The following is a 27,013-nucleotide window of genomic DNA, read 5'->3' on the forward strand; positions in this document are numbered from 1 at the left end:
AGGGACCTTAGGGCTCACTTATCCCAATCCTCTAATTTGACATATGATTTTACAGATGAGGAAACTGAGGTTAATATGGGTTCCATGGTTTGCTTAATGTCATTCAACCAGTCAGTCCAGATCAGGAAAGATTTCATGGAAGAGGATGTATGAGCAATATTTTGATGAAAAGAAAATCTATGGTTGAAGAAAGAACAGGGATGTCAGCTTGAGCTAAAAGGATGGAATGGAATGAGCAAAGCTTTAAGAATAACAGAGGGAAAGTTTGAGAGGGAATTTAGTAAATTTACTTTTCTGAGACAGAAAAAAAAACAATCTAATATATAGCTAGAGGAGGGGGAAGAGGAAGTGGAGAAGAAGGAAGAAGAAAATGAGGAAGGGGAGTAATTCAGTGGATGCTTGTTTTTGTGAAGACCTATACTAGATAAAGATAAAAGTAGCTGAGTTCACAGCTGAGGGGCCCTAATTAAGGTTTTAAATAATATCTAGACACCAAAGACCAATTTCTAAGATTGAGAAAGATTAGCTATTATGTGAGGAAAAGATTTAGGCATACAGAACAGGACTAAAGAATAAGTCTGAAGGTGGGGAAAAAGGCTTTGGCAATGGAAATGAAATGGAAATAGAAGAAATATTGTAGAGGAAGAAAATCTATGATTGTACTTGGAACTCTAGGGAGAACATTCTATTTGGGGAAATCTGCTCATCATTTTTCCTGTTTCTCAGTCTTTGTTCATAGTTGTTATTAAAGGATAGCAAATCTTCTCTCATAGGAAATCAAAGTAGGAGGCAAAAATTGTAACATAAGCAAGCTCTGCCTGGCAGGGCTAGATGGTATAACGTCCCTCCACTCCCAAATTACCTCAATTCTTTATGCTAGCTTTCTTACTGGCAAAATGCTAATGGTGTAAAATGGGTATTTTATTTACCTCATACAGACCTTGTGAGTACAAGTATGACACAATAGTCATTCAACAATTAAGCACTTAGAGCAAAGCACTACAGTAGTGTTTTCTTGGGAGAGATACAAAGGGAAGACACAGGTCTCTGGTTTTCATTAGCTTAAAGTCTAGTAGGGAAAAATAAGCATTAGGGAGTACTTGGAGCTTGTTGGTAGAAAAGCGCCCGAGACATCAAGCTTACTGAAAGGTCAAGAGTTAATTAATAACAAAAGACAGACCCAGAACTAATACTGGGACAATCAAGTTTTCGATATCTTCCTCAGCACCTACTCAGCTGCCTAGATATAACTTACTTAATTATAAAAACCCGTGAAGATTTATCATTCAAAATCAATAAAATAATAATTCTTCTCCTTATCATCCCAGCCTCACCTACTGACTTCAAAGTGGAATTCACGACAAGGGCCTCCACTTCACACATGAAGAAAGTAGCAGAAAAAGGTAAAGGGACTTTCAAAGGTCACACCACTACTCAGTGTCAGAGACATGATTTGCTGATTTTAACCCTTTCTGTTTTTGAATCATTGGACCGTTAAGAACATAGCTCAATGTACACAATCTTTGCTGATGCTCAGGGATTTAATCATAGGAGCATGAGAGTTAGAGCCTGAAGGGTCCTTAGAGATGATCTAATCCAGTCCCGCCTCATAAAATGAGGTGACTTGCCCAAGATCACAAAGCTACTTAAAAAATAGAACTGGGATTTGAACTTCGGTTCTCAGACTCAAAATCCAGAGTTTTTACTAATATCACCATCTCACCACCAATGTCATCTATTATGCCAATAGTTTGCTTCTAAAGTCCTAAAAAGTTATTATTTGACTTCTCAGCCAATGAGTAGTGGTTACTAGATTGCAAATGTAAGTATTGGGGCTAGCAGGATTAAATATTAGGATTGTTTCCCTGACATCACATTTTTAGACCTCAGAAACTGCCATAAGTCAGAGGCTTGCTCCTAACCGATACACAGTCCAAAAGGCTAATGGCAAAAAGTGTTTGTGTGTTTTAATGTTAGTCTTTTCTTACTGCGTATTGTGAAGGTACATATGTGACAAAAAGGAAAAAAGAGGTGGAAAAAAAAGCATCTGTCTGAATAATCACTAAACAGAAAGTTTTTCTGTTTTCCAGAAGGTGTCAGCAGCTCTTTAACAGTAATGAGGTTTATCCAGCACAAACCCCAAATGATTCACTGTCAGATTAGACCCCACTGAGCGTGGGCATGAGGAACATATGGCCTCTTCCCAATCTAAAGATCTTTTTCATATATTCTTGGATCATGCATCTCTCTGCCTCCAGAGCTAGTCACAACGGGACAGTGTGTGAAGAAGCTCAGCACATCAACAACTGCCACAATTCTGTGGTTCTCTTAACTCTCTTCCATAAATGCTGCAAACTGCTCAGAAATAACCTGATCCTGGCTAGCCAGAGAATTTTTAAAAGTCCACATTGAAAATGCCAGACATAACTAATAAGGACTTTGCAGACTCTTTGACGGACTTCACAGTTTTATGTTTGGGTTTTTTTTTAAAGAACAATACTCATAATGGAAAATCCTTTCACATCTCTCCTCTTAACTTGTGCTGATTCATAATCCAAGAAGATGAGCCCTACCACCTCATTTTTAACACTTCTCAATACACTTAACTGTAGGTTGAAAAAGTTACAATAGCTTGTACTTATATAACTCTCCAACTGCAAGCATCATTATCCCCATTTTAGAGGTGGGGAAGCTAGCCTGTAATCCTGGTCCATAAATATGGAGGGACAGAACTGGGGCTAAGCTTCATGTTCTGGACTCCAAATTCATTGTTCCTTCCATCTACCTCCCTCCCACCACTTCTTTACATCATAAATATGGGCTTCAATCCTTCCGATGAGCACTATACCTCACTGGACCACTAAAAAGAACGCAGTTTAATTCTGCCCCTAGAAAGAAAAAAGAGACAACACCTAGTTCTCTTTAACTCTTCCCAGAGGGGAAATCCAGAAGGTAGAAGTGTTTGACCAGTGACTGCAAAATAAATATTTGGTAAGCCATGGCAAAAATGATGCTAATTATGAGAGATCAGCTGGGTATCTTGAAAATTATGCTCTCAGAAGTCATTTGCTACCATAAAGTGACACAATTACAGGAATTTGAATTTCACATCTTTTTGGTTCCTTCTGTCTTTTTTTTTTTTTAAAACATGACTTTAAAAGGACACCATCAAGCACTTTTTGGTACAGCTTTCTTTTTTTATGCTTGATTATTTGTAATATTCTCATGAAGCTTGAAATTAAAATTTCTTTCCCTTACCAATTTAGCCCTTTTCCATTTGGCAAACATCTTTTTTTCCCTGCATCTCTAATGGACCTGAAAATTAATATGACTTTTTTGTTTAATTCTTTGGTTATGCAAAAGAATCATCAATGATTTTAGCAAGGTTCTGGATAGTAGCACTGGAGTTATGATAATAGTCTTACATTTCTATAGCACCTTTCCTTCCAGAGGACCACAAAAACATATTATAAACTACTCTTAGAGAAACACCTCTGACACCACTGAAGCATAGCCACCCCTCAGGTGAAATACACTCCCTGATTAAATGGCCTCATTACTCAAGAGTTATAGACTGGAAACTCAAAAGATATTGAAGGAAGAATTGAGAACAGGAGAGAGTAATTGACTACAAAATACAGAACAGAAGTTAGAGTGGCTGATAGATGAAAATATGATAAGGAATATTTAGCCAAGGACGAGGCATACCAGGATCAAAGACGGGTGCATGTGAAATCTCCTGCTTTGGAAGCTTTTTAAGAAAACGACAGAGCAATTCTATGAATAGATTTTTAAAAATTTATCCACATTTAAAAATGTCACTACCTTTCCCACATTTACCAAGGAAACAGGGTGACAATGCAGTCAGTAACAATGAGTGACTCAGGGTATTGGTGACATGATAGTAAAATTGTTTATTAACACTTTTGTTTGCCCATAGCATTTCAGGCCCCACATTGGCAAGTCTGCATTAATTTGAATGGTTAACAAACACTCTTCAGTTTAGCATGATTTTATGAAGATGTCTTTCAAAAGACAGAAAGCTGTAGAAGCTGACCTCCTAGAATCTTACCGAAGTTATATGACATAAGTTTCTAATGAGGAAAAGCTAACTTTGACACCAACCAAAAAAAAAAAAAGCCAGTTTTACATGGCATCTGAAAGTCCATCATACCAGTCAATATATAATCAATACATATCCAACACTTGCAAAGAGACTCTGCTAACTACTCTAAAGAAGTATAAGTAAAGGGGGTAGACACACTAATACCCTGCTTTTGGAATTTTGAGGAAATTGAACCACTCCAGAAAACAATTTGGAATAGTATGAGAAAAGTCACTAAATTGTTGGTAGCCTTCGACCTAGTATAAAGCACATACCCAAATGAAATATAATATATATTAAAATATTCATAACAATACTGCTGTGCTAACAAAGAACTGGAAACAAAGTAAGAAGACATCCACTGGGGAATGTATAAATAAATTAGGCACAAGAATATAATGGGATGTTATTGCATATTAAGAAACAGTGAATATGGAGAATTCAAAGAAACATTGGAAGGTTCATATAAATGAATGCCAAGGGAAGAAAAAAGAAACAGGAGAATAATATATACAATGACTACGATAATGTAAAAGAAAACAACACTCAATGGCAGTGGAATCAAATTAATTGCAATGACCAATCTTGGTCCCAGAGCAGAGATGATTAAATACACTTCCCTCTTATTGGAAAGAAGGTGGAAGGTCTTCGGGGGTGGAAGTGCTGCACAGACTGCCAAATAAAATCATCTTGTCAGTCAGTTTTGCTTCACTGTTTTCCTTTCATTTTTGAGAGCAAGGATATTTTGAACTCACTGTAATACTTTAAACATAACAAAAGACATTAATGAAACATATTTCTTAAAAACATAAATAAATATAAAGCCAGGATTCCTGCCCATAGTAAAGTAGTTGGAGGTATCAGATAACACACAAAAAAGAAACTATCAACATAAAGCAACATGTGATACATCAAATAATCTCTATAAGCTAAGTGATCTAAGAATGGAAAAAGAGAGAGGTTATTTTCCATTAGAGCAGTTCTTAATGTTTGTTTCTGACATAGACCTCTTTGGCAGTCTGGTGAAGTCTACATATGCCTTCTCAAAATGAAAAAAGTAAAATACATAGTATTACAAATGAAACCATTTATGATGACATACAGTTATTAAAATATGTTTTAAAAAGCTCATGGACCCCAAGTTATAAATCCCTACATTAAAGTTTTACTGAAGCAAAAGGTTCACGTAGGAAAATAGAGGCTGATAAGGATGAAGAGATGCTATGGGTGCCTGCTGAATCACAACTTATAGCTGGAAGGAGCTTTTCATGATGCATGAAAGTGGGGCCCAAAGATGTTATGTGGCTTGCCTGTGTTTTCCATTAAGTAGCAGAGTTGGAATTCAAACCCAGGTCCCTGATTTTAGGTTCAGTGACCTTTCCGTTACACTGGATGGTTTCTAAAATCAGGCTAAAGAATTTAGATTTTATTCTATATGTTTTAAAGAAGCATTGAAGGTTTCTGACAAGGGAAACAACAGGCAACATTTTAGGAATGCATGCTCCCTTAGAAATAGAAGAAGACACTGAGATAAAAGTCTGGCACACATGCCTTCACCATCATCACTACTTTGAGAGCTAAGACCCTTTAAGTAGATGCTTTTCATCCTAACCAAAGTCTAGGTGTATTGCCAACTTTATCCAGGAAATAGTCTAAGGCACTGTTGACTTGGTCTGGTATATGTTTTACCTGGGGATTTTTTTTGGAGGGAATGAGTGGGGATTTCAAGAAAAATCCCACTTACTAGAGGATTTAACTAAGGCTTTCACTCTCTTTTACAGCTGTTCAATTCCAAAGGCCAGATACCCACCAAATGTAAAGTCTCTACTCCTTATGGATTCAGTTCCCTTTAGAATCTAGATCTGACCTCAAATGGACCAGACTTCCCTGAAATGATGTCACCACACTCCAGTTAAGTCTCATATTATTTATTACACTTCAATTATGGAAAAGAAATCCTCCTCCCACCACATCCTAACCCCCCCCCCCCCGCAAAAAACAAGAAGGATGGTGTCCCAGCCAGCATGGCAGGTCAATTTTGCAAGTCAATTTAGTCACTGTCAATCTCTGCAGCATTAAAAATGGTCCAGGTTTATAAAACCAAGAGACACAATTCCTTTTTTGATCACAATAGGTGATCAATTCAGCATCACAGGTGCAAAGTCTGAGGAAGGAGAAATAAGAAAGACCTAATGGGTCATTCATTCAGTAACTCTCCTGGTATTACATTCAATCCAATATGGGTTCAAATGTCCAAAGAAATGCAATGCCAATTCCCTTGGAGAGTATCCTACAGCCAAACAGTTCTCACTATCAGAAATTTCCCTGGCATTATCTACAGTCTGCATTTGATTCCTTTCTCCTGTACCTCCTCTATGCCCTTTCTGGGGGATGACTAATTAATTCTTCTTCTTTCCTTATATTTGCATTTTTTAAAATGCCATAAACTCAATACTTTCCCAATTTCAAATTTGGATCTGAAATTCCCATAAAAAGCACATTACCCGCTTTAATCATTTTTCCCTGTGAAATATTTTCCCTTTTTTTCCTTTGGTAAACATAACACAGGTGGATAGTCTGATATTCAAGAATTTGTTCTAGTCTACTGGATCTAAAGATGGTTTAAGACAAACCTAAACAAGTATAAATAACTTCAGGGTCCATGAAGAAATCTGTTAGTCCCTGCTATCTATAAGGCTTAAATGAATCTATTCATTATCACCTGTGAAAACGCTAAGGTAACTCCATTGAAGTGTGGAGATTAAACTACTAAAAATTATTAGGAGGGCTGTAACTCACTTCCAGTGACTAGCTTAACAACGCTGTTATTTCAATAGCAGTTTACTGCCCCAGCCAATAGAGGTTATCACTTTCTTCCCCTTGAAAGAAACAAAGAGTTATAAAGGGTGTCAGACGTCACCTAGTCCAGCCCATACATGAACAGGAAAACACTACAACATGCCTGAAAAGTTATCAATAAGCCCCAATTTAAAGACTCAAATGATGGAGAACTCACTACCTCCCAAGGCAGCCCATTTCAATTTTGGAGAGTTCTAATTGTTAGGAAGTCTTTTCCTTACATAGACCCAGAAATCTACCACTCTCAACATTCTGTGCATACCATTCACTCAAATTTTTTAAAACACACACAAAATCTTTTCTCAGCTTAATTCTCAAATTGTTTTGGCTGCTCTTCTTGGGATTCCCACACACTTGTCTGTATGATTTTGGTACTAACATGCCCAAAACTGAAGCAAATGAACCATATGCCATAACCAGAACTCTATATAAAGAGACTATCACTTCTCAGCTTTCTGACGTGATTCCACTTTATGCGCTGACAAAAATAGCCCTGGCCTTTGTCGATGCCATATCACGTTGCTAACATACTAATCTGCTGTCAATTATCACCCCAGCATGTCCCCAGAGAGGGCAGATATCCCTCACAAGAGCTTTCTTCATTTGCTGCAGCTCACTTAGCAGCAAGTTCTTTACTATTAAGAACTAATTATTTTAAGTGCAATATTTTTTTAAATCAATATTCAAAACACTTCAAAAGCTTTACTCAGTTAATCCATCTTGCAGCTTTCTGTTAGGTACCAGATGAGACTATAATAATATTTACTTCTGTGACATAAGTCATTAGCAACATCCACAAGTACTGGTGGGAAGCCTAGAACAGGAAAAGTCATCCATCACCAATTACCTGCAGGGTGAGACGGCACATACAGGGGAGTAGTGGCCAAAGAGGGACGTTTTGGTTTAAAAAGTTATGGAGATGGTTAGTAGAGCCACGAGGAACTGGAGCACCCTTTCTAGGAACAATGACAGACTTGATTCCATTATGGTTTGATAAGTGGAAAGGGAGGAGGGGTTACTTGGCAGTACCATGGCACTTGGTGAGATGGCCAGAAACTAAAATGAATCAGGGCTGGGGCTGATCCTGATTACTGAGACAACCACAAATCAGCATAGCAGGGGCCCAAGGCAGGTATTCCAACAGGGCTTAGTTTTGGGTCTCAGTGGCATGGCGACATGAGAGAACTGGGGAGTAAAGTTTCAAATATACATTCTATCAAGCTCTTATCTTTCACCCAAGCTCCATTATAACTCCACCCACTACACATTTAAACTTCACTGCCTAGGCACTACCCCTAAATCCAACAGCAATTTCCTTTCATACAAATTCCTCCTGCTAATTTCCACATTTGTATCAAAGACACTGTTATCTTCTTTGTCACTCTGGCTCAGTCATCTTTGATTCATATGTCTTCTTCATCTACTATCACTCATCAAATTCTATTTATTTTTCCCTTGAAATACCTATTAAATCTGTACCCTCCCTTCCAAAACTGCTACATGCCATATTTTTTAAAACTACTGAATAATTTAATTTTTTTTAATATTCCCTTGAGATAACTAAAAAAAAAGAACTCCAAGGTGTTGGAAAAAAAAACTAAGATGGAAAATCACTGATGTAGTACAAACCAGGAGCCATTACCAACCATACTGAACACTTATTTAAAAAAAAAAAAAACAAGATGGAATTGTGGCCTTCAAATGGTCAAAAGAGGCCTTGCATCTGACTTCTGAATCTTCAAAGCTTCTTGCCACCACTTAACCATGGCACCTCAACTCTTCTTAGCCAGAAGTACCACTTTGAGAGAAATACTCATTGTTTCTTTCATTAGCAGAATCCATTCATCTAATGGAGATTTTATAGGCCAAACTGGAAAAAAATGTTATAATAGCAAATTTTTCATTGCCTTTCTCCTCAGAAGATTTGAGGTTAAGGTCATAAAACAGTAATATCCAGAAACTTAGTTTTTACTGAATTTTAAAATTAAGCTTTGCATATTTAAATCATGGTCACAATTTCAATTCCTTTAAATAAATACTAGAATTACTTCAGCCACTACGAAAATGCAACTCATCAATGGAGAGGCAACTAGGAAGAAGACTGATTCATTCCCTCTAAGGTACCACAGTAACAAGAAATGAAAGTAATCTGTGCTTTTTGCAGATAAGCACTACATAAGAACAAGGTATAGGGATCATATCCGTTACTGTTTTACTAAAAAAAAAAAAAAACCCAAACCCCTACATAATGATAAAGTATAACTAGATATAAAATACACAATAATTTCAGAATTTAGAACTTACAACAAACCTTAGGAGTCCTTTAGCCTAATTACTTCATTTACATTAGGAAACTGAAGCCCAGAGAAGAAACGGCATTCATCACCATCACCATCACCATCATCACCATCAACCATCATCACCACCACCATTACCAACACTGCCATTACCATCATCACCATCATCACCATCACCACCACCACCATCAACACCATTATCACCACCATCCTCAGAGTATACAGAAAAATTAATTTGGAATCATGAACACCCAGATTCAATCCTAACTCCAATGCTTATTACTCATGTGACAATGGGCACTTCACCTCCGTGAGCTTCAGTTTCATTTGTAAAAATGGTGACAATAATACCTGTAGTACCTCTACTTCACAGACTTGTGAGGCTCAAATGAGCTCATGTATATAAAGCTCTTTGTAAACACCAAAGTACTATGTAAATGTCAGTCACTGCTGTAGTTGTAGCTATTGCTAATAGAGTCATGTGCTAAGTGCTAGAAATAAAGAGTCAGTGTGGTCTCCGACCTTAAGGGATTTACAATCCATCGAAAGAGAAGGAACACAAGACAAACAAAAGACACATCCCAACACATGGCAGTATGTCAACTGTCAAAGAAACGACAAAGAAAACAGGTGCCATAGCAGCTCAGAGGAAGGAATGACATCACATTTAGATTAATTTGTGAAGTAACACATTATGAACGAGATGAATAAAAGGAAAGTCCAAAAGAATGAATGAGGAATCGAGGGATTTTTCAATCACAGCACCAACCAAAATACACTGATCACCAACCTTGGCGACCATTGTGTTATCAATAAAATCAAATTATTATGCCTACAAAACCATAAAAATCCTAAAAGCACACCGTGTGAAACAGTGAATTTCACAAATAGCTACTGAGGAATATCCCCCAATCCCAAACCACCGTATATAAGATGAACTTCCCAGTTCTGTAAGACCCCCTTAATATCACCCCAGCTGTACAAAGTCTACCAGAGCCGCCTAATTCAGTTTTTAAAAAGAAAGCAATCCTAATGAACCAGTCCACCCACGGCACAAAAATAGTACACACTCTAATGCACATAAGAGACAGACGGCGGCAGTTGGGGGAAAGGAGAACGCCACACTGGGAAGGGAGGAAAGCTGCGTCATAAGGGAACCTGTTACAAAAATGACCACCGAATGAATGTGCCACTGAGAAGCTGTTGGGTGAAATAAGATGTGGAGTACAATCACACAAGGCAGATGTGAAATAATGTCACATCTTCTCTTGCCGTGATGTCTTACAGAAGACAGAGAAGGGTTCTGGAGAAGAGCGCACTAACAGACCAGCCCTGTTAACATTTCACCACACTGAAAAATGATCAACAGAAAACCTGTAACAGTTCATTTGGAGTCCTCTGAGCTGTTCATCTGACCACACAGTGCCAGCTTTAAAAACTGCCTCAAAAGAATTATGTGTGATGCACACTTCCTTCCTAAGTTCAGGTTCATTTTACTTTGTTAGAAGAATTTTGTAAAATCCCTTTAAATCAATGGCAGTATGACAGAGAAGTATTAAAAGCAGGGTTGGGAATAAACGGTCTACCTCATTAGAGGACTCTGTATACGACAGGGAGCCAATTGTACCAGGTCGTTGGCTAAGCCACATCTCAGTTCAATGACTTTCCCAAGGTCACACAACTGTAAATATGAGAAGTATAGTTTGAACTTGTACTTTCCTAACTCTGAGGCCAGTAAGCCTTCCACTGCCATATGCTGCCTCCCAAAGGTGAAATATGGAATTTAAATTTCATGGCTCAGTTTCCCTATCATAGTAATAATGTGACAAATGATAAAAAGAGAAAGATTTATAACAACTCTCATAAACTCAGTACCTAACAATACTGGAAGGGAAAAAAGGCAGGGTTATTTCTCTAAAATTTTCTTTAATACCCATTGCTTTAATTTGACCAAACCTGTTAACATTTTCTGAGCTGGACATATATTTCAATACTATCCAACCAACTAAGCATACGAAGGCAAGAGTAAAACATTGACCTTTATTTTGTAACAAAGGCCCAGCAAAAGTTGCACATCAGGGTAGCTCTGGCTCAGTCATTAAAAGGAAACTCAAAGAAGTCAATCGTGACTATTTTCATAACTGGAACCAAAGGCTGTTTTGAATCAAATGAGCTAAAATCTTTTCCCACATAAACAACATGGACTATACATAATTATAATTAAAGCAACACTAGGAAATAAAATTACCTTTTATCCCACACAGCATTTTTACTTTTCTTTTAATCCACAGTGCCTGACACATAATAAGCACTTAATAAATGATAGGTGAAAAAGCGATATGACAGGCAGCATTTAGCTGAGAGAAACTAGCCTCTGAGTCCTAGGTTCAATTCCCACCCCAACGCATACTGGCTGTGTGACCCAGGTAAATGACTTAACCTTTCAGCAATTCTATAATTCAATAATTGAATTCAATAAGTATGTATTAAATATTTCCTGTGTGCCAGGCTAGGTACTGAGAATACAAAGACAAAAATGAAATAGTTGCTGCTCTCCAGAAGCTTATATTCTATTGGGGGAAATATGTACATAGACGTTAAATACCAAACAAATAAATGAAGTAATTTCTGAGGAGAGAACCCTAGAAACTGGGGGGATCAGGATAGGCTTACTGTAGGAGGTGGCACTTGAACCTTAGTTTTTATAAAAAGGTAGATATTCTGATAAGGAAAAAGTAGGGAGGGTATGTCTATTCCAGGCATGGGGCACATCTTGTCCAAAGATACAGAAACAGGAGATAAAATGTACCAGGAACATCCAATGGACCACTTTAACTGGAAGGTAGAAAGCATGGCAGATAGTCACGTGCAGTAAGCCTGGAAAAGGAGGCTAGAGTTGGACTGTGGAAAGCTTTAAAAAGAAAACTGGGGAGTTTTTGTATTTTATTCTAAAGGAGGGAGAGAGAGACAGAGGGAGAAAAGGGGAGACAGAGAGAGAGAGAGAGAGAGAAACAGAGAGGGAGGGAGGGAGGGAGAGACAGAGACAGAAAGAGATAGAAAGACAGAGGCAGAGAGACAGAGAGTGCACATGCCACTGAAGCTTCTTGGACACGGGAGTTCCATTGTCAGGGTTAGAGAGGGAGATAGAGGCAGACAGAGAGTACACATGCCACTGAAGCTTCCTGGACATGGGAGTTCCATTGTCAGGGTTGTGCTTCGGAAACAGCAGTTTAGCAACTGTGTAGACAATGGACTGGAAGCAAGGAAATTAGCTGGGAAGCTCTTAAAATTATCCGGGTAAGGACCCAAAATAGGGCAGTTGTAATATGAGCAGATACAAGGGAAAGGATCTGAGCTATATAGTGGAAGGTAGAATGAACAATTCTTGGCAACTCACTGGGGGTGAAGAAAGAAAAAAAGTCTAAGACTTTAAATTGTGGAATAGCTGAAGATTTGCATTTAACATGAATTTTCTCATTAGTAGCTCCCTACACAGATGACATTACAGGTCCAAACCACACACACACACACACACACACACACACACACACACACATACTGACCCACAAAATGCCCACACATTTGCCATAAAATGTTTACACAGGAGTCAACAAACAGCTATGCTACTGACAGGCAAACCTCCTAGCTACAATACTTTTCCTCTACTTTGTCTCCTGGCTGTGATTTGAAAAGATGGGGTGATGATGCTCCTTCCCAATGTTTCTCCCATCACTATACACCTCTATCATTTGCTATGTCTTGAAGGCATCCTGTACTCCTTAGCCCAAAGCTAGGACCAGAGTCTCAGAGAGTAAACTAGACAGAAGATGCTTATTTACTATCTGTATGATCTTGGGAAGTCACTTAACCTCTGTGGGTCCCAATTTCCTCACCTGTAAAATGAGGTGATGAAACTAGCTGGCCTCTAAAGGTACGTGTGGGCTCTAAATCTAGGACCAAAAGGTCAAACATATTTCCTGAGGGAAACAGTCTTGGTTTCTAAATGAAAACCCCTTAAAACCTCAATAAACTCTCCAGTTCAATTCAAAAACCATTTTATTAAGCATCTTCCTGGCAAAGATATGTACTAGGTGCTAGGAGTATAAAGACAAAAATGAAGCAACAGTCTCAGCCTTCAAATTCTGCCACAACCCCTAGGCTGGAAAATAAGAATTAGCAGGAATATTGAAAGTGAAATAATAAGGAAAGGCGACAACGACAAAAGGTGGATGGAAAACCTATCACTTAACCTCTCTCTGCCTAGAACATTCCAGAATCAGAGCTGATCTAGAGATGAAAATGGCATCTAGAGTTATTTACAGATAAGAAATCTGAAGCCTAAAACAACTAGATGATTTGCTCAAGGTCACACAGTGAGTGAGCAGAAAAGGTAGGATTCAAACTCCAGTCTCCTGACTTGCTCTACAGGGATCATTTTACTAAAACCTAGCTGCCTTTTCTGGAAACTGCTAAAATAAGAGCAGCCCAAGTAGCCTTCTCAGGGTAGCCAGTGTCTGCAAAGTGCCTCCTACAGTCCCTACCAGCAATCCTGGGGTGACTAGGAGAGTTCCTGTGGTTCCTGAATCAGCTCAGCATGTTGAGGTTTGTTCATATCAAAGCAATGGAACAAATCAAATATTCTAGCACCAAAAACAAAACAAAAACCCGACTGTACCTTCACCTGTTATAGGGAGCTAGGGCTAAAGGAACCCCCCTACCACCACTTAGTTAAGGTTTTAAGCATCAATGGTGTCCAAGAGATTGGGACAGGAGACTTGGCTTCCAATATGTCTAGTCCGTAAACTAATTTAGGGGAAGACGTTTTAATTTTAAGCTTCACAAGCTGTCTTATATCCTTCAGCATAAATAATCATCAGGTTCTCTATCTGAGCAAAACATCACCCAGTGATAAAGTTATAAATGTAGCAGCAGGAAAGAAAAACATGAAATCTATAATGTCTTTCTTGAGAATTAAGATCCCCAAAATAACAAGGACTGTCTATATGGCCAATAAAGATAAAAAACTGAGCTTATCCAGCCTTCCTTTCACATGTTATGTGGGCTAAAACACCATGGAAAGTTAACTTCACTTCCAAAAGTATGGTTCTCTATTAAGCAGAATATACAAAGACCTCCAAATAAGCCAGTTCTAGACTTAGACACAGAACAAAAACTGCAACTGTCTCCTGGAAAATGCCCTCCAGGCCACAGATCAGGATCATTTGTCTTTGCTACTTTTCTGAACTTGTCAGCACCTTTCAGACTCCCTGTCCAGGAGGTTAATTTTATCCCCATTAAACATTCATGCAGCGACATACCTCAGATGCTGCACCATGATTTTTATATTGTCTCTCCATGTGAATCAACTAAGGAAACTGAGGTATTGAGAGGAAACCTACTAGCGCAGGGCATCACTATCAGTGTTGAAAAGGGGTATGGCCCAAGGGGTAGACTTGGAATGAGGAGATGTGGATCTGAATTCCATCTCATATATTTCACTGTATGTTGATGGGCAAGTCACTTACGCCTTCAGAGGCTCAGCTTCCTCATCTATAAAATGGGGATAAAAATAACTCACCCTGCCTACCGCACAAAGTCATTGTGAGGAAAGGTGCTTGGCAAATCTTGAGAGGCAGTACAGCATAATGGAAAGCACAAAGGAAATGGAATTAGTCAAGTCAACGAGCATTGGCACCAAGTACATACCAGGCACAGGGTTAAGCACTGGAGATGCTCAACCCTTGCTATCAAGGAGCTCACGTCTAAAGGAGGAGACAACGCCCAAGCAGCTATGTACAAATAAGTTACATACAGGATTAATGGAAGATAATCAACAGAGAGAAGGCACTAGCAGATTGCCCCTTCCATGACACCCACTCTCTCACTGCTTCCCTATCGCCTACAAACATGCCTATATCCTCATCCTTAAAAAGAAAAACTAAACCTCACTTTATCCATCCATCCTCCCTAGCTATCATCTTCTCTTTCCTTCTTTTTGAGGCCAAACTCCTGGAGAAGTCTGTATACAATCTCCTTCACTTCCTTTCCTCTCACCGTCTTTTTAACTCTCACAAACTGGCTTCCCAAGCTCACCAGCGAACTGAGATCACTCTCTCCAAAGTTACCAATGAATTTTATTTGCCAAATCTAATAGTCTTTTCTCAGTGCTCATCCTTCCAGAACTCTCTGCAGCCTTTGGCACTGTCAATCACCCTCTTCTCTTTGATACTTTTTTCCTGAGTTTTTGTTGACATTGTTCTCTCTTGGTTCTCCTCCTACCTGGATGACTGCTCCTGCTGTCTCCTTTGCAGGCTCTTCATTCACATCATGCTTACTACCCATGGGAGGGTCCCCTTTCTCTTCGCCCTCTATCCTAAGGCACTTGATGATCTCATCAGCTCCCCCAAATTGAAACAGCCTCTTCGTGTTGAGGATTCTCCCAGCCCTAACTTGGATCCAAATCTCCAGATTCACCTCTCTAACTGCCTAATGGACAAGCCAAACTGGATCTCTCATAGACATCTTAAACTCAACCTGTCCAAAACTCAACTCATTCTCTTTCCCCATAAATCCTTTCGTCTATTACTATCGAGGGTACCACCACCCTCCTACTCAATCAAATTTGCAAATTATGCACCATCCTTGATTCTTCTCTGTCACACCTCTCATTCAATCTGTTGCTGAATCCTTTCAACATATCCCACATATGCCCCTTCATTCCTATGACACTGGTACAGGCCTTCATCACCCCATACCTGGACTATTACAAGAGCCTGCTGATTGGTCACTCCGCCTCAAGTCTCTCCCCACTCCAGTCCATCCTTCACTGGACTGTCAAATTGATCTTCCTAAAGTATAGGTTTGACTATTTCACACACCAGCATCCCCATTCAACAAACTTCAACGGCTCCCTATCATCTCCAAGAACAAATATAAAATGCTCTGTTTGTGTTATGCCCTGCCCCCCCTCAGTTTCTCCCTCTTGCCCCAGCTCACCCCACTGTTTTTACTCCCATCTCCATGGAAATAATCCTGCCTCAGCTTATCCCACCGTTTGGGCTCCCATCTCCATGGAAATCAAACTGTGTTCTTTCCCTTTAAGTACCCTAAGCCTACCCCTGCTTGGGGCTGTTCAATTTGAGTCTTTACTCCGAATAGTCGTGCACTTGAATAAACCCACATCCAAATTTATATCCGGTTCTCGCTCGCTTTTTTCGGCACAACATTTGGAGTTCAAAGACCATTATAAGCTTACTTGCTCCTACCCAAATCTTCTAGCACCTTATACCCCAACATCCACTCTGTGATCAGATCGACCCTATCTCTTGACTCCAAGCATTTTGACTGGTCATCTCCCCTGCCTAGAATGCTCTCCCCTCGCATCTCTGCCTCTGGGCTTCCTTCAAGTCCCATGTAAATGTATTTATCCACAAGAAGCCTTTCCTGACTCCATCCCTCCCCCCCAACCCACCCTACCCCCACCCCCACCCCCCCCCACGCCCCCCTACACCGCCAACGTTTGCTAGTGTCTCTTTTCTGTTGATTACAACCAAGTCTCAACAAAAGCAAATGATGAATCCCCTGAAGTAGTTGCATGTATTCAAATTCACACCTTTTTAAGTTAAAATGATGTAAAATATATTAACTGTTTCCAGACCAATGGAAACATGCAGTGTTAATTCCAATAATGTGATCACTTCAGAAAGAATTAATTATTTGCATTAATCAAGAGCTCTAACTTATCCTGTGCATGTCTTGCTTGTACATATTTGTTTTCCTAGTTTTGCTACTTACTACTTGTATGACCTTGGACAAATCATTTAACCTCTCTAGGCCCCATTTCCTCACCTAAAAAATGAGGGCTTTGGACTAGATGGCCTCTAAGGTTCCTGATTCTATAATCTTTAAAGCACTATATACATAGGAGCTATTACTATTGGAATTTACAGCCTCCATAACACATAATTCACAGCCACCCCTTAACACAATTAGATACAAAACTCATTCCACAACAGCTATGTGAATTATTTTGTCTTAAAATGGGACCATTTCTCCAGCAAGTTTTAAATTTATTTTTCTAAGGCACAAGTAACAGAGGCATACTTCATTCAAAGTGATCCTGCCACATCTTTTGTACTGCATGACACAATGGGATGTTTTGTGTTTTCCAGTGAACCTCAGACTTGCATACCTTGAAAGTGTGCAGTCGACAGGATGACAGGCATGCCACCAAGTAGGTGACATTTCAGAAGGTGCTACTGTTGCTCTGAAGGCCCAAACAAGTATTTCTATTATCACAGTCTCCAAAAGAGTGTAAACCTGAAAACGGAGTGCAATGGTGTGAAGTCGAAGGACTGACACCAAGGCAGGAGGAAGCTATGACACCCTGTTACTTCGATGGCCTTGTCTCCCAGCTGTCTTTTTCAGACACAAACATGCTGAGACAAACGAGCCTTCCAACCACAGGCTGGATTCCACCTGCTGGGTAAGGCATAGAAAAAAATGTAAATTTCACCATCAGCATCTTTTAAATACCAGGCGATATTTTCTTTTCTAAAATTTACTCTGCAAAGTAATGCTTCAATGTTCTGGCAAAAAAAAAAGTAATTCAAGAAAGTATCTTTAATTCTGTCCCCCAAATGTTTAACTCCATTAATTATAATATGCTGCCTCAGTTATTTGTGTTGTTTAATACTTAGCAGCAGGTGTCTCGTTCTTCTCAACTCAATATTTAATTCTCAAAAGTAGCTTATATTATCCAAAGAGAATTTCACCAACAGTTCTACTTTAGAATGAAACTGGCTATGTGTATAAAAGTCTACATAAACATTTAAAACAAAAACAGTCTTCTCTAAATGTTACATACAAACAGACTTTAACCTAGTTTATGTTTTAGCCAGCTTTTGGTACCATCCTTTGTGCCAGATTGCCATTGTGAGATCAAGGAGAAAAAGCCATAGTGTTGAGGGTTTTACCCCAAATGAAACTGGACAGGTATTCACTGTGAATATCCTTGCATATGTTCAACGGAACTGACAGGCATACCCACTACTATATTTGTGCATTTTCTAAGACACTAAGAAAAAAAAAGTTACTCTCTCTCCTCCCAGACCTTGCCAACTAAAAAAAGTGCACATTAAACTCCACTGCTGTCCAAGATAATATCCCAAGTACTATATAGTAGAAGAGATACAGCAGAAAAGTAAACTACTTCCTGAGTTAACTTCGAGTAACTTGACATTACTAGTAAGATAAAGTCTCCCCTGACTCCAGTCTCCCACTTTTCTAATCCTCCCTGTGTACCAACACCAAATTAATCTTTAAAAATCTTGCTTTTATAATGTCACCTTTCCAGTTCAAAAATCTTCAAAGGCTGATAACTACCTATGGAATAAAATACAAACTCCTTAATGTAGCAGTTAAGGCCTGCCACATGATTCCAATACCTAAAACTACTTCACTGCACCAACCCATAGCTCAAGCCAGACAGACTCACTGTTTCCTAAATACTTTTGTACACTCTCTCCCTCCACCTTTCTTCCCATTCAGAAAATGCCCTCCCCCTCTTCTATACCTACATAAATTTGAATACTCATGGCCTATTTCTATCATTCAAAGATTACCTCATAATCACAATTCCTCTTTGAAATCCACCAGAAGAGATTTGCTCTTGCTCAAAGCAGCCAGAGCATTTATTTGGCAGTTACTACATAATGATTCAAATTTGTGTCCCTTCTTAACCATTCTGCTGCATTTGACACAAGTAATGACCTTCCCATCCTGAATGCTCTGGCCTTTCTGTGTTTTCATAACACTACCCTCTTCTAGTTCCTTCTGATCTCTCTGATAGGGTCCTTCTCAGACTTCTATGCTGGTTCATCATCCAAACAATAACCCAGATGTGAGTTTTCCTCAAGGCTTTGTCTCCTACTCTTCCAACATTTCTCTTGGTAACCTCACAGACTGTCACGGGTTTAACTATCATGTAAATGCAGATGACTCCCACATGAATATTTCAAGTCCAAGTCTCTCTCCTGAGCTTCTGGCGCTCACTGCCTATAGTCCATTTCAAAGAGACTATGTCAGAGACATCTCAAACTTGCCATGTCCAAAATTGAACTCATTAGCTTTCTAAGCCTCCTCTCTTCTAAATATTCCTATTTCTGTTGTAGGCTCCGCCATCTTTCCAGTCTCCCAAGTCCATGTAATACTAATTAAGTTGGGACTTTTTTTACTGTTTTCTCTTTTAGCACTTATTTAATCAAGTGCCCTGAAGAGTTTGGCCTTTGTTTCCTTGATTAAATTAGGAGTCTTTGATGATCTCCTTGCCTCAAGGGAAAGCCTAGTTTACATGGGTTTGAGTGACATGTTTGTGACATCAGAGGCTTTTAGACCATGTGGATTTTTTTTTTAATGCAATTTATTTATTTAACATATTTGGTTTTCAGCATTGATTTTCACAACAGTTTGAATTACAAATTTTCTTCCCATTTCTGCCCTCCCCCCCCCCACTCCAAGATGGCGTATATTCTGGTTGCCCTGTTCCCCAGTCAGCCCTCCCCTCTATCACCCCCCTCCCCTCTCATCCCCTTTTCCCTTCCTTTCTTGTAGGGCAAGATAAATTTCTACGCCCCATTGCCTGTGTATCTTATTTTTTAGTTGCATACAAAAAGTTTTTTTGTTTTTGAACATCTGATTTTAAAACTTTGAGTTCCAAATTCCCTTCCCTCTTCACCTTCCCACCCACCCTCCCTAAGAAGTTGAGCAATTCAACCTAGGCCACACATGTATTATTATGTATAACCCTTCCACAATATTCATGTTGTGAAAGGCTAACTACATTTTGCTCCTTCCCAACCCCTCCCGCTTTATTGAATTTTCTCCCTTGACCCTGTCCCCTTTCCAAAGTGTTTGTTTTGATTACCTCCACCCCCATCTGTCCTCCACTCCATCATCCCCCTGCCTTTTATTTTTTTTTTTATCTTCCTCCCTCTTCTTTCCTGTGGGGTAAGATACCCAACTGAGTATGTATGGTATTCCCCCTCAGGCCAAATCTGATGAGAGCAAGGTTCACTCATTCCCCCCTCACCTGCCCACTCCCCTCCTCTCCTAGAACTGCTTCCTCTTGCCACCTTTATGGGAGATAATCCACCCCATTCTATCTCTCCCTATCTCCCTCTCTCAGTAAGTTACTCTCTCATCCCTTAATTTCATTTTATTTCTTTTAGCTATCTTCCCTTCATCCTCAACTCACCCTGTGTCTGCTCTCTCTCTTTTACATATATATATATATATATACACATACATACACATACATACATATACACATAGATACATGCATACATACACATTCACTTATATATATACATAAACATATATATATATGCATATATATATATATGCATATTCCCTTCAACTACCCTAATACTGAGGTCTCATGAATCATACTCATCATCTTTCCATGTAGGAATGTAAACAAAACAGTTCAACTTTAGTAAGTCCCTTGCAATTTCCGTTTCTTGATTACCTTTTCATGCTTCTCTTGATTCTTGTGTTTGAAAGTCAACTTTTCTATTCAGTTCTGGTCTTTTCACTGAGAAAGCTTGAAAGTCCTCCATTTTATTGAAAGTCCATATTTTGCCTTGGAACATGATACTTAGTTTTGCTGGGTAGGTGATTCTAGGTTTTAATCCTAGCTCCATTGACCTCCGGAATATCGCATTCCAAGCCCTTCGATCTCTTAATGTAGAAGCTGCCAGATCTTGGGTTATTCTGATTGGGTTTCCACAATATTCAAATTGTTTCTTTCTGGCTGCTTGCAGTATTTTCTCCTTGATCTGGGAGCTCTGGAATTTGGCAACAATATTCCTAGGAGATTTCTTTTTGGGATCTATTTGCGGAGGCGATCGATGGATTCTTTCAATTTCTATTTTGCCCTGTGGCTCTAGAATATCAGGGCAGTTCTCCTTGATAATTTCCTGAAAGATGGTATCTAGGCTCTTTTTTTGATCATGGCTTTCAGGTAGTCCAATAATTTTTAAATTATCTCTCCTGGATCTATTTTCCAGGTCAGTGGTTTTTCCAAGGAGATATTTCACATTGTCTTCCATTTTTTCATTCCTCTGGTTCTGTTTTATAATATCCTGATTTCTCATAAAGTCACTAGCTTCCACTTGCTCCAATCTAATTTTTAAAGTAGTATTTTCTTCAGTGGTCTTTTGGACCTCCTTTTCCATTTGGCTAATTCTGCCTTTCAAGGCATTCTTCTCCTCATTGGCTTTTTGGAGCTCTTTTGCCATTTGAGTTAGTCTGTTTTTAAGGTGTTGTTTTCTTCAGTGTATTTTTCAGTATTTTTTTGGGTCTCCTTTAGCAAGTCATTGACTTGTTTTTCATGGTTTTCTCGCATCCTTCTTATTTCTCTTCCCAATTTTTCCTCTACTTCTCTAACTTGCTTTTCCAAATCCTTTTTGAGTTCTTCTATGGTCTGGGGCCAGTTCATGTTTTTCTTGGAGGCTTTGGTTGTAGGCTCTATGACTTTGCTGTCTTCTTTAGGCTGTATGTTTTGGTCTTCTTTGTCACCAAAGAAAGAATCCAAAGTCTGAGACTGAATCTGGGCGCGTTTTCGTGTCCTGGCCATATTCCCAACCAACTAACTTGACCCTTGAGTTTTTCAGTGGGGTATGACTGCTTGTAGATTACAGAGTTCTATGTTGTACGTTTGGGGGGGAGGTGCCAGCTCTGTCAGAGCCGCACTCCTCCTTCCCCAAGGACCCCCAGTCCAGACTGGGCTCAGATCTTCGGCAGGCTGTGCACCCCTGCTGTGATCCGCCACTTAATTCCCCCCACCAGGTGGGCCTGGAGCCGGAAGTAACAACAGCTGTAGCTGCCCCACCTCCGCTGCCCCCGGGGCTGGAAGCCGAACCGCGAACTCCTTCCACTCCCGCAGCTTTTCCCACTAACCTTCTCCGCAGTCTTTGGTGTTTGTGGGTCGAGGGGTCTGGTAACTGCTCACGTATTCAGGGCGCTAGGGCCCCCTCCGCCCGGCTTCTGGACTGGATCGTCCACGCCGCTCAGGCTGGGCTCTGCTCCACTCCGTTCCCAGCTCCCAGCTCCCAGCTCCGTGTGGAATAGAGCTCACCCAGAGACTATCCGGGCTGTCCTGGGCTGGAGCCCTGCTTCCCTCTGCTGTTCTGTGGGTTCTGCCGTTCTAGAATTGGTTCAGAGCCATTTTTATAGGTTTTTGGAGGGACTCGGGTACGGAGCTCACTCTAGTCCGTGCTTACCAGCCGCCATCTTGGCTCCGCCTCCTGACCATGTGGATTTAAGTCGCATTTTTGTGACGCTTTTAGGTCACGTGGGTGAGTCACATGTGTGACTCACCTTTGACCCTGAACAAGATATATAAACCCACAGGTTGGCGTTCTCCCTTGGGGTTCCGAGCCACTAAAGGAGTGGTGCGTGACTCTGGGCCAGCCATTGTTAAGAGCTCCCTGGCATGTGAACCCAGATGTTGATGATTTCTTGGTAACTATGAATTGTGATCTGATCTGTTTATATTGTGTATGTTTGTAATTTGTTTGTATTTGCTCTGAAGTTCAGGTTGTTGGCTTTTCCTCCTGAACTAAGTGAGTTTATGCGTATGTGTTGGATTAAAGTAAGATTGTTTACCCCTTAACGTTACTTTCCTTAGTAAAGCAGACCAAAAGAACCTGTGCTGGCAGCGTTCTTGTTATTGGGCTTGTGTTGGTCTTTCACCCCCACAACAGCTGCTAGCCAAATTGTTGCTACAGTCCATAACCTCAGTATAATCCTGGACTCCTCACTCTTCCTCAGCCTACCTACGTTCAATGGGTTACTAAATCTTGCCATTTCTAGGTACACATCACTCACATCTGATCCCCTTCTTTGAACTCACATAGCTTCCGCTTTAGTCCAAGCCCTCATCACTTCTCACCTACATTATTTCAATGGTCTCCTAGTGGGTCTCCCTATCTTAAGTCTCTCTTCATTCCAATCCTTCCTATCCGCTGCTGTCAAAGTAACTTTTCTTAAATGCAAATCTGACAATTAATGATTCTCTTACTCAGCCAATTCCAGTATTTTCCTACTGTCTCTAGGATAAAAAAAAGTCTATTTAGTTTTAAAATGCCTATATAACCTGGCCCAATGTTTCTTTGGAGAGGTCTCATTGGACATTAATCTTTCTCCTACACTCTTTGATCTAAACAATCAGGCCTCCTCTCTTTTCCTCACACATGCTACTGTATCTCCATTATCTGTGCCTTGGCCTGGGCCATCCCCTATGCCTGGAATATACTCCCTTCTCTACCTCACAGAGCTCTTCTCTTCCTTGAAAAGGTAGCTCCAGTACTATATTCTATATGGAACTTTTCTTGACTTCTCCCACCTGCTAGTTCCTTCCTTCCTAAGCTGCCTCGTATCTAATTATACATTGCAAAGACAGGGCATCCCAAGTTTTAGTGCTATTTTAAGCTTTAATAGCTTAAACTAAGACTTTTGGGATATCATATATTTTCATTTACTTTAAGTTCATGTTGTATATATTTATTTATGTACTTTTTAACCTCTCCATTAGAATAGAAGCTGCCTGCAAATAGAGACTGTTTCCTTCTTTGTACCTGTATTCTCAATGCCTGGGACCTAGTGGGAGCTTAGAATATAGTTGCTGATCGATTATCTGAGGGCACTGACCATGTCAGCTTCTTTTTTCTCTATCCTACAGGCAGTCAATACTCAATCAATGTTTCTTCAAAGAAAGACTGAATATCTACTACTGCTCAGAGTAACTGATGAACTTGAAGAAAAGTGCTAAGTCTGAAAACCACTAGGAAGCTAACACATCACCTCTCTTGTCCTAAAACACTTGACGAACTTGGTGAGTGGAATCACACTGGACATGGAGGGCTGAGCTAGTAATCAAATATCACACACAGATGAAATCTGGGTCAAAGGAATTGTGCCTAAGTTGCTGATGAATGAGAAAAAGAAGAGAAGAAAAGAAGTAAAAACACACAAGAAATTTTAAAAAGAAGAGCAAATCATTTTACAATATCAGAGAATGCATCCTATGTGAAAAAAACAAAACCATAGTATTTGATTCCATGTTCAGCATACTCATTTTGCACATCTAACCTACTGTCTATTTTTCATTGATCAAATAACTCATGATAATATTACTAGAAACAAGTTATAATATTCCCAATAAATTAAAAAACTGCAAGATTTTCTAAACCACTGTTAACTCCTGGGAAGGTCTGTGAGAAAACAGACAATATCACATAATTAAAAAAGATAAGTTAGTATATATAATCCGGCTGTGGAAAATTTCAGCCCTTCACCTAGGTTTCATGTTCATACTTTGTCCTGTGTAATTTGAAATATAAATTTACAAGGAATGAACTATAGAGAGAACTAGGAAAATGAAAAGTACAATTCAAAAGACATTATAATAAAATTGTCTATGAACATAATATCTCATCAATACCCATTTGGAAGACTAGTATGCATTAATGGAGAGTCATTTCTTAAATATATAGCTCATAATGCAAAAAGGGAACAATTATGCACTAATTCATTAATTAAAATCCTCCTTATATAACTTAGACTTCTAAAACCCTATCAAAAGAACTTACACACAAGCTCACAGTGTCCATAAAACAGTGAGATGAGCAAGCATAGTAATTACAAAATTATCTGGAAATGTGAATGATTTCTGTGAGTTAAAGGCCGTAACAAGGAACTAGCTGGACATCATATACCATTTGAAAATCTGTGAACCAGTAGTCTGGTCATACGCAGCAGGAAAATCTGATCGTGAGATCTTGGGTAGTTGGTAGGTGTCCATGGCAGCACCAGATCACCTAATAATTCAATTCTCTTCTAAGCCTGCTCCTGTCATTAAAGGTGATATTTGGGAGGTGATACTTTTCTAAGCTCCTACTCTATCCCGGTACCTTTTAGAAGGGAATCTTACCTGCAGGACATCTTGTATCTTGACCCAAACATCTGCCATATCATACAACTTGATGTCTTCATGCTGAGTTGATGTAGGCACAACAGTCTGCTGGAGGTATCCCAGGACCACAGAGTGGGCAGCAGCCACAGCATTAAATTTGTCAAAGAGAAGCTCCAGAAGCTCTAGAAGCAATCTACGATGCAATAAGAGAAATGGTTTTCATTCTGCTTCAAGAAAAAAAATCAAACATTGATTATTGAGTAGAAACTAGGTGTCACAATACCTCTAAAGCTGGAAGTGACCTTACAGGTCCTATCATTCAATCCAGGAGTAGGGAACCTGTGCCCTTAAGGCTACACATGACCTAAAGGCCGCAGGTTCCCCATCCCTGGTCCAACTCCTTCATTTTACATAAAAGAAAACTGGTTTTTAGAGAAGTTAAGTAACTTGCCAAAGTTACTTAACAGTCAAGTTCCACAGGAAGCCAGTGGTAGAGCTTGGATTAAAACCTGTACCCATGGACTATACTCCCTTATCAACTTCCTCAACTTCCCGCAGACATAAATGTTAGATGTTAAAAACAAGAGACTGTGAAATGAAATAGATCTAGTTTTATATATAGTTGAAGCCATTCCCTATCTATAAAGCAGACACTCCCTAATGAGTACTGACTTTCTCCAATACCAATGAGGTTTTATCACCTACAATTCAAGCAGCAGAGCACAACAACAACCAAAAAAGCATACCCATAACCACCTCTCGAAAAGTCTAATGTTGACTCAAGGGAACATCTTGGTCACACACATTTCATTTACTGTAATTCATCAGGGCAAAAACAATTATTAGTGTATCAAATTTACAAAAAGAACTAAAGACACAAAGAGAAGGCGTTTTACTCGAGGTCATGAAGTTAAATGGATGGAAAATGAACCAAATGTCACCTAACACCCATTAAACTGACAAAGGTGACAAAAAATAAAAATGACAGAATATCCGAGTGTGTAAAGAGAGCTCTTCCCCCACCCCCCAAGGTGCAACCAGATGCCTGTGAATCAATCTAACTGTTCTGGAAAACAATTTGCAATAATACTAGAAAAATCATGAAACCATACGGAGCCTTTGATCTATGCCATGGTGGAGTCAAGACAGAAAGATGTACCAAAATATTCATTGATAATTCTTTTGATGGTAGGGAAAAAAAAACTGGTCGCCCATCACTAATGAAATGGATGAACAGACTGTTATACAAATATAACAGAATAATGTTAAACTGTAAGAAATGAAGAATATGGAGAATTTGGAGAAATTTGAAAAGATTTATATGAACTGATGCATAAAGAAGTAAAACAGAATCAAGAGACCAATTTACACAAATAACAGACCGTAATAATGTAAAGGAAAACAAAACTGAAAGACATCAAAACAGTAACCAATGTAATGACAATAGGATTATCAGTTTAGGGTTACATAGAACCTTAAAGGAACGATCTCTTCATCCAGACAACCTTATTTTACAAGCAAGAAAACTGAAATTCAGAGAGAAGTGACTTGTCCAAGATTACTCAAATAGTATGTGGTAAAGGTGGGACCTTAACCCAGGTCCTAGGACTCCAAATCCAGTGCTATTTCCTTTCCATCAGATGGCAGTCTACAGGAACAGAATGGCCAATGGGTTGATTTGTTTTGTTTAAATTATAAAGGAAGGATCGTGTACAAGGGATGGAAGTCAATAAGAAGTAAAAAACTGATGCTAAATGACAATTTTTAAAAAAATTT

General features: G+C 39.3%; 1 protein-coding gene across 1 annotated transcript in view; it reads right to left on the reverse strand.

The window, feature by feature from the left end:
* Positions 1-27,013, reverse strand: part of EXOC4 (exocyst complex component 4) — an 890,815-nt gene that overhangs the window by 738,892 nt on the left and 124,910 nt on the right. Inside the window, exon 7 of the mRNA XM_036759981.1 lies at positions 25,256-25,430. Within this exon, the coding sequence (XP_036615876.1) occupies positions 25,256-25,430 (175 nt within the window). The remainder of the gene's footprint in view (positions 1-25,255; positions 25,431-27,013) is intronic.

The sequence above is a fragment of the Trichosurus vulpecula genome, chromosome 5, assembly GCF_011100635.1.
Source record: "Trichosurus vulpecula isolate mTriVul1 chromosome 5, mTriVul1.pri, whole genome shotgun sequence".
Lineage (NCBI taxonomy): Eukaryota > Metazoa > Chordata > Mammalia > Diprotodontia > Phalangeridae > Trichosurus > Trichosurus vulpecula.